Source organism: Eriocheir sinensis, chromosome 49 (assembly GCF_024679095.1).
Source record: "Eriocheir sinensis breed Jianghai 21 chromosome 49, ASM2467909v1, whole genome shotgun sequence".
In the NCBI taxonomy this organism is placed as follows: domain Eukaryota; kingdom Metazoa; phylum Arthropoda; class Malacostraca; order Decapoda; family Varunidae; genus Eriocheir; species Eriocheir sinensis.
The window spans coordinates 791,898-807,211 of record NC_066557.1 but is presented as its reverse complement, the minus strand read 5'-3'; the positions used below and the strand labels follow the sequence as shown (position 1 = coordinate 807,211).

At 40.3% G+C, this 15,314-nt stretch overlaps 1 protein-coding gene across 1 annotated transcript in view; it reads right to left on the bottom strand.

Annotated features, from left to right (window-relative positions):
- LOC126981614 (uncharacterized) overlaps positions 1-15,314 on the bottom strand; it is a 70,930-nt gene that overhangs the window by 37,370 nt on the left and 18,246 nt on the right. The window contains exons 5-7 of the mRNA XM_050833052.1: positions 14,509-14,593; positions 11,239-11,358; positions 4,798-4,981 (exon numbers count right to left, since the gene is read on the bottom strand). Of these exons, the coding sequence (XP_050689009.1) occupies positions 4,798-4,981; positions 11,239-11,358; positions 14,509-14,593 (389 nt within the window). The remainder of the gene's footprint in view (positions 1-4,797; positions 4,982-11,238; positions 11,359-14,508; positions 14,594-15,314) is intronic.

Here is a 15,314-nt window from a genome sequence, read left to right as displayed (position 1 = left end):
TGATTGTAATGCCGAGAGGGAGTCACGTGAAGAGGGGGGAGGAGCTTAGGAAGAAGCAAAGGCGAGAAGGCGAGGGCAAGGAGACCCACGGGCCAGTGAGGAGACAAGCACCACTGCAGCAGGAGACAAGCCTGGGAGACGTGAGGAGACGAACACCCCAACAGCAAGGAGCGGCAGCGAGAAAACACAAGAGAAGCGGGCTGGTCAGAGAGGTGTCCATCTCTCCACTCAGCCCCTGACCCACACACCACCCACGGCCTGCTGTGTGAGGCGGGCTAGTCAGGAGACGAGCAGCAGGAAGCAAGAAAGGCAGCGAGTTGGAGTTGAGTGAGAGAGGTGTCCATCTCTCCACTCAGCCCCCCCCCCCCCCCGAAAAACCACCCACGGCCTGCTGTGTGAGACAGACTACAGGATGGGAACTTGTATGGCGGGGTAACCTGCCCCTCGACTGCCCTGGTGGCCGATATACCACTGCCCCATGCTGCTCCCTACATCACGACGAGCGCCCGCCTCTTCACACCACCCGAGCTGCTCCCTCTCCACATCAAGCGGCGCCCGTCTGTCCATCACCAGGACCGCCCCTTTCCCATGTGGACGTCCCCTGCCGAGCCCGACGCTCACGCCAGCTCCTGCCTCTCCGCCTCCAGAGCTAACCATTAAGTGTATTCCCCAAATCTCCCTTGTGCCGGTAGCTAGATAGATTAGAGGCATACAGCCTATCAGTCAGTCATTTTTTTAGTACTCCGCGAACCTTTGAAAAATAAAAATAAATACATGTTTATATACAACCTTAGTGTGAGTGGTATCATTTAAAGCCTGTTTTTGCTGCTCATTTGAGATTACTTTACCCTTACACACATCCCCCCCCCATAGTACATTATCACCATCCAGTTTCTTAACGCTGTCTCACAAGTGGTTCACACGGAAATCCTCCCACCTTCCATAACACAGGGTAACAACCAAAAAATCGTCAGGGGTTTCTCAGCTGATTCTAACTAATTTTGGTGTTCTGAGTCCGAATATCACACTGATTTTGCTCTATCAGGTCAACTTTTTGAGATACAGCCATAGGCCTACCTGACGAGCTATACATATGCTAATATCAGGGGTTTTGAGTTCAATCATATTTTTCTTGAAGAATATATCGAATTACAAAACTAACTTACTTCTCTAAATTAGCTGCATACGTGTCAGTCAGTCATCCTGCTGACAGTCAGCTGCATCCTGCTATTACATATTACATATATTTTTTTTTTTATATTTTTCAGGTCATTGATATGGCTTTGCGACGGTCATGCAGGAATAATCCTGGCGTTTTCTGCTACATCTGGAGAATACACGCTGTCAGTGGACAGGAAGAACATCACAGGATTTGTGAGCCTACCAGGCTTACTTTGAAGTCAAGCTGGGTGACCAAGATAAGTCCTGGGCACTGCAAGCGTGGAATACCTCCGGCGGTGGACGAACTTCACTGAAGTTTGGGATTCGATGGTTTGGAGAGCCGTTTGACCATGCATCGGATTGTTACTTCTGCGCCATCAATACTACTGGCATCAACGGAAGAATCGGCACAGCCTCCAGTACCCGACCTTCCATCTGCCCGCGTCCAGTTGCTCACTGCGAAGAAATTCCTGTACCAGCGTTCAGAGAGCTTCCTGACAGCGAGGCCACCACTACAGACGAGGAGGAGATACAGAAGAGGAGTATGGTCCGCAGCCCTTTTCACAAGGTGAGCTTGATGGTCTGGTTCGGATCTCAGCTTGTCGAAGACTTCCTCGAGCTGTTGGCCTCTAGACTCAAAGAAAAATCTACTTGATCACTTGAGAAGGCATGAGGACTACATAGGCTACTTCTGCCAGGAGGAAGACCTCGTGTACTGCCGAGATGTCGCCGGTCTTTTCTTCTCAATACGATCCGAGAGATTGGCGACTCTTCATTGACAGCTGCAAGCGCTCTTTGAAGTGTGCTCCTCCAGGAACCAGTTCGCCTCAAGCACTCCACAACTCTCGAAGAGAACTATGAAGACAAAATCCAATATGAATGGATCATTCAAGATGGTGAACTTTCTACTTGGTCAGCAGTCCGGGTTCACAAAGTACCCATGCTTTATATGTATGTGGGACAGTAGCCCAGCACTATGTAAAAGAGTGGCGGCACGAGCAGTTAGTACCTGGGGCGAGAAACATCATAAACGAACCTCTTGTTGACCGGGAGAAGATATTGATCCACCGCTGCGAAGCTTGGGTTAATGAAACAGTTCGGACAAGGATGGGAGGTGCTTCAACTACCTGTGCCGAGCCTTTCTCGACTGACCATTGAGAAGCTGAAGGCCGATGGCCCACACAGCTCATCAACGACACAGAGTTCCAAAACTCCATGAACACGCTAGAGTCGCCGCCTGGAAATCGTTTGTGGAGGTGGTGAACAACTTCCTGGGGAACACGAAGGCAGCAAACCACGCCAGACTCATCAGCAGCATGATAGAGGCTTTTCAAAATGTTTGATGAGTATAAAGATGCACTTCCTATTCTCACACATGGAGAAGTTTCCTGAAAACCTTGGGGCGATGAGCGGCGAGCAGGGAGAAAGGTTCCATCAGGACATGCGCCAAATGGAGGAGAGGTACCAGGAGGTGGGATGCAGTCATGCTGGCGGACTACTGCTGGCGCTGAAGAGAGACAACCCAGCAGCTGCTCACGCCGCGGGAATCGAAGAAACGCCCGATTTATGCCGTGAACTCTGAAATTTTGTGTCAACGTTTATTTAGAAGTATTATATGCTTATCAAATTTGATGGAGTAAATAAAACCGAATGAATTTGGATCGTTGACTTATTTCTTGAGGAAAACGGAAAAAATCGTCAGGGTTTCTCAGCTGATGATCCGCAGAAATTTATTTTTATACGAAAAATCGATTATAAAAAAAATTCTGTAGCAAAAAATCTTGACCTGATTGAGCAAAACCAAGGTCATTTTCGGACTCAGAGCATCAAAATTAGTCTAATTCAGCTGGAAAACCCTGGACGATTTTCAAAAAATATTTTTTTAATCACACAAGTAACGCCCTTCTGGTCACAAACCTCGGAACGAGTGTTCACTTGTCCTGAGGTCTTACCATCCGGGACCAGCGCTCGGGAATATAGACTACTACCACGCTACCACATACCATCACAACCATAGTGGTCGTCTAAAAGGGATGTAGCGACACCCATAAACACAAGAAGACAATAGAGATATAAAGAGAACGCTACAATAAAAAGGAAATGTGGCATAACACGTGACCTACAGGATTGGCGGGAAGGCGTCTGTCTGGCTGGAGTGAGACCACGGGCGGGTGGGGGAGTCACTCTTGGACGAGACGCATTGCTTTCATCTTCGCTTGATGAACTCCGATGTCTTGCCATCTTTGTTCTGCCACCACGTGGTGGATATAATCACCTAAAGGTGGAAGGAGGTGGAGAAGACAGTTGAGTAGGTGATGGTCCAGAGCATATGTTTGAGGAGTAGTCAGCTGCTGCTGTGTCTGCTGGATAATATTCAGATCCACTTGCTGATTGGCTTTCTTCACTTTCTTGAAAAACATAATCTTCATCTTTATCACTATCATCAATTGTAGATTCACTGTCAGTATCACCCTCCTCTTCATTGAAATGAATCTGAATTTGCTCATCAGTGAGAGCGCCGAGTCGACATATCTACGTGCCATACTGTATAAGCATGCTCTGAACCAATAAAACTGCCGTGCATAAAGTCATCACTTGAGAAAAGATGCCTGACACTTCAAGAAACATAATTATAAACCGCTAGAGGCATTTCATTCACGTGGAAAAAAAAAAAAATAATAAAACGTCATATGATGTGGTTGACCAGAGGGAGTAACAACATTAACACGTCAGGTGACGTGGTTGACCACGAATGGGTTAAAATATCTTGGTTATTAGTCTGTTACTGTTGATAACAGCAGCAACCCAGAGATAGTAAGATAAGTCAGGGCAGGCAGAGGACCAGATGGAGAGGTAAGACTAGAGCGTTTGTCAAAGTAGAATGGTGTCCACCAACATCAAACAGAAGGTGATGGAGAGCTTTGGGAATGCCTTTGTTCTGCAGCAGACTAGTAATGACTGACAATAATGATGATGATTAATATAATCCAGCTCTTGGAGACCCTTGCTGTTGAGGAGGCAGTGGCTGGGTGGTCAGTGTCCTGGAGGACCCAGGATCACATCCTGTGCTGCAAGTTAGGGCAGGCGGTGGCTGAAGTGGTAGCGTGCTGGGCCCACATTCACCACATGATGGATGACGTGGGTTCGAATCCCCATGCTACCACCTCAAATTTTTCAGTCACCGCTGAGTGGCTTAAAATTACCCACATGCTGTCCTGAAGACCACCCATCAACCCGGACTCTAGAGGAAACCGTCCAAGTGAATCAAGGAGTTCCGGGCGCCACTATAAACACTTGCCTGCGCCATGACGGCCTGGGGCTGACTTCCATCCAGGCCCCTCAAGCGAGCCTACCGGCGCTACAGGAGTACTCGTAAAAAAAAAAAAATGACCAAGTGGCCTATGACTACCCACATGCTGTCCTGAAGACCACCTCTCAACCCAGATTCTAGAGTCCCCCTAAAAGAGGATCAAAGATGACCTGCAAGGGGGAGCATGAGTCAAGCAAGAAGGCACCACTATAAACACTTGCTTGTGCCATAACAGGCTGGGGCCAAACACCAGGCCCCACCAAGAAAACCTACTGGCACCATAGCACAACACTACATAAATAAGTAAATATATCAAGAATACTCACTAGGGTTGAAGAGATCCACCTCCCTGAACGTGTCATCGTCAAAGATCAGCTTGAAGCACTTCCGGATGTCTACGGCCATCATTGTGATTCGCTGGGCTCCCATGTACTCGGGGAACTGAATACGGTCAATCAGCTGGGACGGGATCTGCACCAAGAAGAGTTTTCTTATAACTGATTCATGAGCCTTGGTGATGCCTCATGCAATGTATACCTGCTTTCTGCTGCACAGATGATGCAATACATGTAAATGCACCTTACTCTCAGCTAAGGTGACCAGATCTGCTGAACCTAAAAGTGGGACATTTTCACACACACACACACACACAAACCGATGGAGTATCAGGGTGGATCTCGAAAGAATGTAGTGAGCAACTTGCAGAGAAACTGCACTCTATAATGAGCGTCTCCCTGAGTGAAGGATTGGAAGAGAGCAAACATAGTACCAATTTTTAAGGAAAGAGAGAGGACCCATTAAATTACAGACCGGTATCACTCACTAGTGTGGTTGCGAAGATATGTGAGAGACTGGTTAAAAACAGGTGGTCAGATTTCTTAGAAAGTGAGAAAATTATCTTGGACTGCCAGTTTGGATTCAGGAGAGGGAGATCTTGTGTCACCAATTTGTTGTGTTACTACTCAAGGGTGACAGATATAATACAAGAGAGAGAAGGCTGGGCAGATGGAGTATACCTGGATTTGAAAAAGGCATTTGACAAAGTACCGCACAGAAAACTAATTTGGAAAATTAAAAATAGGTGTGCGGTGGGCGATGGACTGATTAAGTGGCTGGAGGACTTCCTAACTAACAGGGAAATGAGGACGATAATCAGAGACAAGGTTTCCTACTGGTGCCCTGTGATGAGTGGAATCCAGCAAGGTTCGGTGTTGGCACCAATAATGTTTGCCGTTTACATAAATTATATGGTGGACGAAGTGTCCAGCTATGTGAATTTGTTTGCAGATGATGCAAAACCAACAACTCGCTCCCGGTTGGGCATACGGGCAACCGCGGTTGCCCATAGCCCCAATGGTTGGACACCGCCTTTTAAGGCAGCACGCATGATGCCGACGGTAGGTAGACGTGACCCGTACATGTCAAAGCAACGCAAAATACATGGCGGTAATGCGCAAAAGTCGTGATGGTAAGAATTTAGGACTAAGCGCTAAACTCGAGGATCGCAAAACTCAGATAGCGCGAAACTCGAGAGGGTACTGTATAAGAGCCCTATAGGGAAGAGCGATCACGTACTTATCGAGTACATATTACAAGAAGGAGGTAAAATAATCAGGAATGAGGACTACAGGAAAGAATGGTTTAACTTTAATAAGGCAAATTTTGAACAACTTGGGAAACATTTTGAGGAAGCACAATGGGACACTTTTTTTGAGGCTGAAAATGTGGAGGAAAAATGGGCTATCTTTCTACGGATTTACAACAAAGGAGTGGAAAAGTGGGTACCAAGGATGAAAGGACAGAAATCAAGAGAAGAGTGGTATAATAGAAAGTGTATAGATGCCAAGCAGGATAAGAAGAAGGCATGGAATAAATGGAGAAAAAATAGGAGGATGGATCTATGGAATGTGTACAAAAGGAAGAGGAATGCTGATGTCAAAGTAAGAAGAGAAGAAAAAAGGAATTTTGAGAAAAATATTGTAGATAAGTGCAAAGACCAGCCAAAACTGTTTTATAAGTTCATAAATGGAAAGTTGAAAAAAAAAGATGAGATTCAGAAAGTTAATGGTGAAACTTTTGATAGTATAAGTGAAATAGTAGAAGTGATGAATAATTGTTTCCAAACAGTGTTCACAAGGGAGAGTGAGTTTGAAGGTGCAGATGCAGTGCCGGGGAATAGAGTGGGTCTGGAGAGAATACAAACATCAGCAGATGAAGTTAGGAAATTATTGGATGAATCGGATGCGAGGAAATCAGCAGGACCGGATGGTATATCAAATTGGGTGCTAAAAGAGTGTAACCAACAAATAGCTGAAAAGTTGAGCAACTTGATTAATGTCTCACTAGCACAAAGGAAGGTACCAAGAGACTGGAAGAGGGCTAACATCATCCCAATGCATAAAGGAGGAAGCAAGGAAGACCCGTTGAACTATAGGCCAGTGTCATTAACAAGTGTAGTAGCAAAGATGTGTGAGAAAATTATAAAAAACAGATGGGTGGAGTATTTAGAAGAAAATAGTATATTAACAAATAGCCAATTCGGATTCAGAGGAGGACGGGCTTGTGTAACTAATCTGATCAGTTTCTATTCAAGAGTAATTGATATAATACAGGAAAGAGAAAGTTGGGCAGATTGTGTGTATCTGGACTTAAAGAAGGCGCTTGATAAAGTACCACACAAGTGATTAATATGGAAACTTAATCATGTTGGAGGTCTGGGTGGATCAATATTGGATTGGATTATGGACTTTTTGACGAAGAGAGAAATGAGAACAGTAATCAGGAATAATAAATCAAGCTGGATGGAAGTGACTAGTGGAGTCCCCCAAGGATCAGTGTTGGTTCCGATTATGTTTGTAATTTATATTAATGACATGACAGAAGGGGTGACAAGCTAAATGAATATGTTTGCTGATGATGCTAAAATAATGAGGAGGGTGGCTAATGAAGAAGACTGTGTAGCCCTCAGCCAAGATCTCAATAGCATAAGTGAATGGTCACGCAAATAGGAAATGACATTCAATACAGAGAAGTGTAGTGTGATGGAGTTTGGTAAGAGCAGTAGACGAATATCATGGAACTACTCTCTGAGTAATGAAAGAATCATGAAAAAAACTGAAGAAAAAGATCTGGGAGTGATCATAACAGACAAGTTATCCTTTGGAAAACATATAGACCGGATAACTGGGGAAACATGCAATCTTCTTAGAAACATAAAAGCAGCATTTACATAACTAGACGAAGAAATGGTGAAGAAACTAATAACATCGATGATAGGTCCAAGACTGGAATATGCAGCATTAGTGTGGTCACCTAGATTGAAGAAAAAAATTAGAAAGTTGGAAAGAATACAGAGCAGCGACCAAACTAACGGAAACTCAGAGAACATACTTATGAAGAAAGACTGAAGAAATTGGGACTAACAACACTGGAAAGAAGGAGAGAGAGGGGACCTAATAGCATTATACAGGATACAAGAGGGATTGGAGAAATCGGACAGGGAAAACTTAGTGCTACATGACAGGAGTGTGACAAGAGGGAATAGTAAGAAATTGAAGAGTGATTGTAGGAGAGACGTCAAAAAATACAGTTTTCCATACAGAAGCATAACAACATGGAACGGACTTGACGAGGAGACTGTGTGTGCAAAAACGATTCATGAATTTAAAGCCAAACAGGATAATAAGCATTATGGAGATGGGACAGCATGAGCCTAGTACAAATCTTTTCCTGTATTTCACAGCTAGGTAAACACACACACACAGGAAGTTAAAAAGAAATGAAGGAGTGGAAAGGAGAAAAAAAGGTATTCTACAAAAAGGACAAAGAAATTGCAGAAATATTAAATAAAAATTTTCATAAAGTGTTTATGAAAGAAACAGACTATGACTGGGGTCTCAAAAATTGCAATGAAGGGAAACTAAATCATGTAAAGGTTGATAAAGGAGAACTGATACAGTTGATGAAAACCTTAGATGGAAGGAAAGCTATGGGACTGGATGAAATCTCAAGACAATTGCTAAAAAAGTAAAATGAATTATTGGAGCCACTTTATGACATAATAACATGCTCTATAAATACAAGAAAAGTGCCCTTAGAATGGAAGAGAGCAAACATTGTACCAATTTATAAAAGTGGAGATAAAACTGATCCACTAAATTATAGACCAGTCTCTTTAATAAGTGTAATGTGCAAGATTTGTGAAAGTATAATAAAAAAACAATGGGGTGAACATTAAGAAAAGGAAAACATGATACATGAAGGACAGTTTGGAATTAGAAAAGGGAAATCGTGTGTCACTAACTTACTATGTTTCTACTCAAGAGCAATAGACGTGGTGCATGAGAGAGAAGGATGGGCTGATTGTATATATCTCGAATTAAAAAAAGCTTTTGGAAAGGTTTCGCACAAAAGGTTAATCTGAAAACTACAGCAGTGGGGAGGAATGGGTGGAAAGGTTATAGAGTGGATGAAGGATTACTCTCCTCTCCTCCAATTTGATTTCTCTTCCCTAATCACCGTCCTCATTTCTCTTCCTGTTGAGTAATCCTTCATCCACTCGATAAACTTTCCGCCCATTCCTCCCCACTGCTGTAGTTTCCAGATTAACCTTTTGTGCGGAACCTTGTCAAAAGCTTTTTTTAAATCGAGATATAGCCCATCCTTCTCTCTCTTGCACCACATCTATTGCTCTTGAGTAGAAACATAGTAAGTTAATGACACAGGAAAAGTATCAAGTCTACTTGTCCTGCATTGATCCTGTACTGGTCCTGTTTCAAATCAGGCACCAGTGAATCATTGCCATCTCTTACAAGAAAAATATTTAAAATCATAAAAAAACTATCATTGCCATCTCTTACAAGAAAAATATTCAAAATCATAAAAAAAAATTACTCATAATTTTTATGTGAAAAACTCATCTTGGGTAATGTATATTAAACATCAGGTTTCATTTAACATTGGCCAAGTTTAATAAAATAAAATGGCCTCATAAGACTGAAACAAATAATCCGTGGAAACAAACATGGATTAACCCTTTCATTGCAAATCGCTTGCAGCGAGACTATCCCCCCAAGCACACTCGGGCAGTCCAGTGGGGGGAGGGGGGTCTCTTTTAACCACTGTATCTCAAAAACTATTCATATATATATATATATATATATATATATATATATATATATATATATATATATATATATATATATATATATATATATATATATATATATATATATATAGGTAATGTTGACCCGTGGTGTAATGTTGACCAAAACTTTTTAACATAAATATTTTCCTTCAAATATTAATTGTGCTTTGCCATTTAAGCTAGAAACATGGGATAAAGCTCAAAATGATCAGAAATGTTTATAGAATTATTTAAAAATATTAAAGAAACTTAAATATAACTGTTACGACCCTGACCAAAGTAACGTTAACGAGAATATTTTGGAGATTTTACACTGTTCGAAAGCGACAATTTATATCATATTGATAACTAAAAGACAAATACCAATAAATGAAAAAAAAATAGGTTTCCTTATAAAAAAATACCTGAAAAATCCATTTTTGCCATTAAAAAACACCTAATTGCAAGAGTTATGGCACAGGGACGGATTTAATTTGGGGGCAAATGTTGACCATTTGGGTTGGGTAATGTGGCACAAGTGGAACATCAAGTTACATCTCAGTCTCATCAGTAGTTCAAAAAAGCAACAAGGACCTTACAGTTTCTGATTTTGTGTTGGTTAATGTGCCAAAAAATCGAGGTGGTTGTAAGGTCTTCTTAGCTCAGGTAATGTCTACAGTATTGCCTGAAGATGGCTCAGAAGAAGTTTCAAATCATGTATTATAAACCAGTTCCTGGTAGTGATAGGACAAAATTCATTCCAAATCATAAAGATATAGATGACATTTTTCTGAGAGATATTAAAGTGAAGGTGCAACAGCCAACACTAAATCAAAGGGATCAATATGTCTTTGCAGAATCACTGGATATTTAAGTTGGATCCATAGAAAAAGAGAATGCTTTAAAATAATGCTTAGCAGTACACTTTAAAATTATAGGCCTACAAGGCCTACAGTTAATGTGAAAAATAATCTTTTTATGTTCAAGAAATATTGTTTAAGTTCGTGTTAAAAAGGAAAAAAAAACAAATTTTTTGATTGTCTATGAATGACCAATGGTCAGGTTTACTCTACATTATCTAAAAAGTGGTCAGGATTACACCTCCAAAGTCATTAGAGGGGTATACAGGCATTTCAAGTAGGTGGTCACCTTTACCCTAGCAATTTTGATCCTTGGTCATGATTACCCCAATTGTGTGGGTAAAGTTGACCACCCATATATTTTGGTACATCCTATACTAAATATTTTTGTTTTCAATTAGCATTGTGGGTACAAGTAGTACTAATGGAGATACAAATTTAACATATGTAACATTTCAATAAAAGCAATTTTATTTGGTTGATATTATTGAGTTTTCTTGAAAATCAGTCAACATTACCCCATGTTACGGTATATATATTTATATATATATATATATATATATATATATATATATATATATATATACATACATACATGCATTCATATATATATACACATACATACATACATACATATATATATATATATATATATATATATATATATATATATATATATATATATATATATATATATATATATATATATATCTATATATATATATATATATATATATATTACAATGTACCAATGATCAAGAGATTCAAAGAAAGCCACTCACCTGTCCCTCTGACACATCAGCTATGTAATAGTGTTCATGCTTCATACTGTTTGGAAACACGGCTCGATGGAATGTTCCTCCACGGTAAGAAATGAGGAGACTTAGTGTGTCCTCATAAGGCTGAAAACATAAAAATTATACTGTAAGATATGTCTGTCAGAAAGTACTGCTAATATGATCAACAATATTGTAACATTATAGAAAGTAACTTCCAAATCCCCAGTCTGAACAGTTGGGGATAGGCATCATATATAGTTATGTGTAAGTTAACCTCATGTGACAATATGATTAATGGAGGAACATATAATCAAAGATATTAGCATTTCCTTAAAAGATGATCCCCTAACTATGGCCATAAGTAAATGTGATGGTAGTACCCTTGAGGATAGTTGCTTCAATCATCCCAGTATGTCAACAAATAATAAGAGTCACTCTAGTATTCCCACATTCCACTTGCACTCCCCACATATTAATAGAATAATAATATAAAAGTAGAAATAATAAAAAATGGGGGATGTAATGGATGGAGTGGATGTTGTAGGTGATATCAGATAACAGCAGAGTGGATTGCATAGTGGTTGAATGAGTGAAATGTGGTACTCTAGAAATGGGATAAGAATGAATGAGGATGACTTTGTGAAGATAATATGAGTGGAATGCATGAGAGCATATCAGGGACTACCATCAGTGACATTAATCAATAGGGTGGATGAGAGAGAGAGAGAGAGAGAGAGACAGAGACAGAGAGAGACAGAGATTTACATGGAAAATCAGACCACAGAGACCCTATGGTCCAGACTAGGTGGTCTGTCCTTAAACCTAAGTGATTCTACATTAATCAGAAGGCTCCAAAACGATGCATTTCAACTCTAGTTGATATTAAGTTGAAGGAAGTGACGGTCGAGCTTGTTTTGAAGGAGTAAATCGTGTTACACTGGACCACTGATGGTGGGAGCTTAATCCATTCTCGCACTACAACGTTAGTGAAGAAAAATTTGGTGCAGTCTGAATTTACTTGTCTACATTTGAGTTTTACGCCATTGTTCCTCATACGCAAAGTGTCATTGATCATAAACAATGTTGTTCTGTCTACATTCGTGAAACCATTAAGTATTTTAAAACATTCAGTTTTCCTCGGAGGCGACGTTTCTCAAGAGAGAACATGTTAAGGGTGGAAAGCCTTTCTTCGTAAGATTTGTTGCGCAAGGAAGGGAACATTTTTGTTGCCCAACGCTGAACACCTTCTAATTTAGCAATGTCCTTTGCATGGTGGGGAGACCAAAACTGTACCGCATATTCCAAGTGGGGTCTGACTAAACTATTGTAGAGTGGAAGTATTACATCTTTATTCTTGAATAAAAAGTTTCTTTTAATGAAGCCCAACATTCTGTTCACTTTAATTGCTGCATCGATGCATTGCTGTGAGAATTTGAGGTTTGACGCGATTTTGACCCCCAAGTCCTTAACGCATTGAACGCTTTTGAGTTTAAGGCCGCACATTTTGTAATCGGACTTCTTATTCCTTGTTCCAACTTGAAGGACCTGGCACTTGTCTACGTTAAAGGGCATCTGCCATCTATCAGACCAAGCTGAAATTTTGTGCAAATCCTCTTGGAGGCTTTGCCTGTCTTCGTCAGTATGAACAGAGAGAGAGAGAGAGAGAGAGAGAGAGAGAGAGAATTTACATAGATTTATATAGAAAATCAGACCACACAGACCCCATGGTCCAGACTAGGTGGTCTGTCCTTAAACCTAAGTGATTCTACAGAAGGCTCCAAAACATTGCATTTCTACTCTAGTTAATATTAAGTTGAAGGAAGTGACGGTCGAGCTTGTTTTTAAAGGAGTCAATCGTGTTACACTGGACCACTGAAGGTGGGAGCTTATTCTATTCTCGCACTACAACGTTGGTGAAGAAAAATTTGGTGCAGTCTGAATTTACTTGTCTACATTTGCGTTTTATGCCATTGTTCCTCGTTCGCAAAGTGTCATCGATCATAAACAATTTTGTTGTCTACATTCGTGAAACCATTAAGTATTTTAAAACATTCGATCAGTTTTCCTCGGAGGCGATGTTTCTCAAGAGAGAACATGTTAAGGGTGGAAAGCCTTTCTTCGTAAGATTTGTTGCGCAAGGAAGGGATCATTTTTGTTGCCCGACGCTGAACACCTTCTAATTTAGCAATGTCCTTTGCATGGTGGGGAGACCAAAACTGTACCGCATATTCCAAGTGGGGTCTGACTAAACTATTGTAGAGCGGAAGTATTACATCTTTATTCTTGAATAAAAAGTTTCTTTTAATGAAGCCCAACATTCTGTTCGCTTTATTTGCTGCATTGATGCATTGAGGTTTGACGCGATTTTGACCCCCAAGTCCTCAACGCATTGAATGCTTGTGAGTTTAACGCTGCCCATTTCGTAATCGAACATCATATTTCTTGTTCCAACTTGAAGGACCTGGCACTTCTCTACGTTAAAGGGCAGAGAGAGAGAGAGAGAGAGAGAGAGAGAGTGGGGGGGGGGGGGGGAGCAGGGTAAGCTATGCACATTTAAATATACACATCACCACATATCAATAATCCTAATACTAATCACCTACATGTCTAACCTGATAGCCCTTCTTAGGATTACCCTCAGGAAGGCAGCCGTATCAGAAGTCACCATTTGCTCCTGCCTATACACTTTAACCTTGCATGCTCCAGTCCTCTCTTTCTTCTAATCCCTCTCTTTCAAGTATTCTATTATCTTGTCTGGCCATTCTACTGACGGCTGTATTCTTGCACTTACAGCATCAACTTTACTCAATGGATGATCCAGTACTTTTACTGCTCCACTGTTTTACCCTCCAACTTATTTGCCATGCCAGCTCACCCATAGCACTTCATCTAATAAGTATACTTGTGCAAAAATGACCCACCAAAGTATTTGATGACAGGATGGATTGAACTTCATAGACAAGCAGTATCCAAATTCCAAATATATGTTAACCTGCTAAGCTTGGCATTTAATGTATTCTTTTTCTCAATTCTACTTTTAGAAGAGTACCTACTGTAATAAAGAAAGGGATAAACAGGTATGTAAGGTATAAATAAAAGGTGTGGAAAGATATAATTAACAAAGAAATCACTTATTGTTCATGTACCATGAAGAATTCATTCCTCAGAAAGACTTGAGACATTTCATACTCATAAAATGGAGTTTAAGCCAAACATTAAAGAGGGAGACTCAGAACACACTCCATCAGCTGAAAACTGTAGACTTCCTCTTACCGTTCTTTTCACAGCAAAGAGGAACTCGTCCTTCACCTCGAACTCTAGAGTAGAGTCGATGATACTGGAAATAGTGGTTCCCGCCCTGGAAAACATTGAATAAGACAAAAACTAGTAATTATAAATATTTACTTAATTATTTTTGCTTAATCAATGAAGTAAATATTTATTTATGTAAATTTCTTATTGAGAACTGCAATCACTCAAAGAGGGAAATTAGGTTTACTATATGATATTAACTTTTTTTTTCTCTGCTTGCAGAGGTAGGTTAAGGTTAAAGTATCTTCAAACACATAATAGGCAGCATCTTATAATATAATAAAGAAAGAAAGAGCTAACTTACTTATATAGTAAGTCTGACTACTGAGGAAGCATATATGAAATTACTGAGTCATCACATGAAAACAGCTTGGGTTTGGGTTAGGTTGCTTTGGGTATCTTCAAATACATGATTAGCAGAAATTTATGGCAAAAACAACAACAACAAAGAAAGGGCTAACTTTGTTAGATAATAAGTCTCATTATTGATGATGCATATATGAATTTACTGAGTGCACAATATGGTAGACATGACAGACAGCAATTTATATTGAAAATCAGCAAAACAAATGAAAGGCAGAAACTAAAAGCAAAAACTACTAATGAAAGACCTCATTTTGTTAGAATGAGTCTCATTATTGAGGAAGCATGTATGAATTTGGTGAGTTATTGTTAGGAAGGTTAAGGGGACAATTAATAATAATACTAAATTTGATATAGTTAATAAACATGAAAAAAATTAAAAATCCATATACACAAGTGAGCTA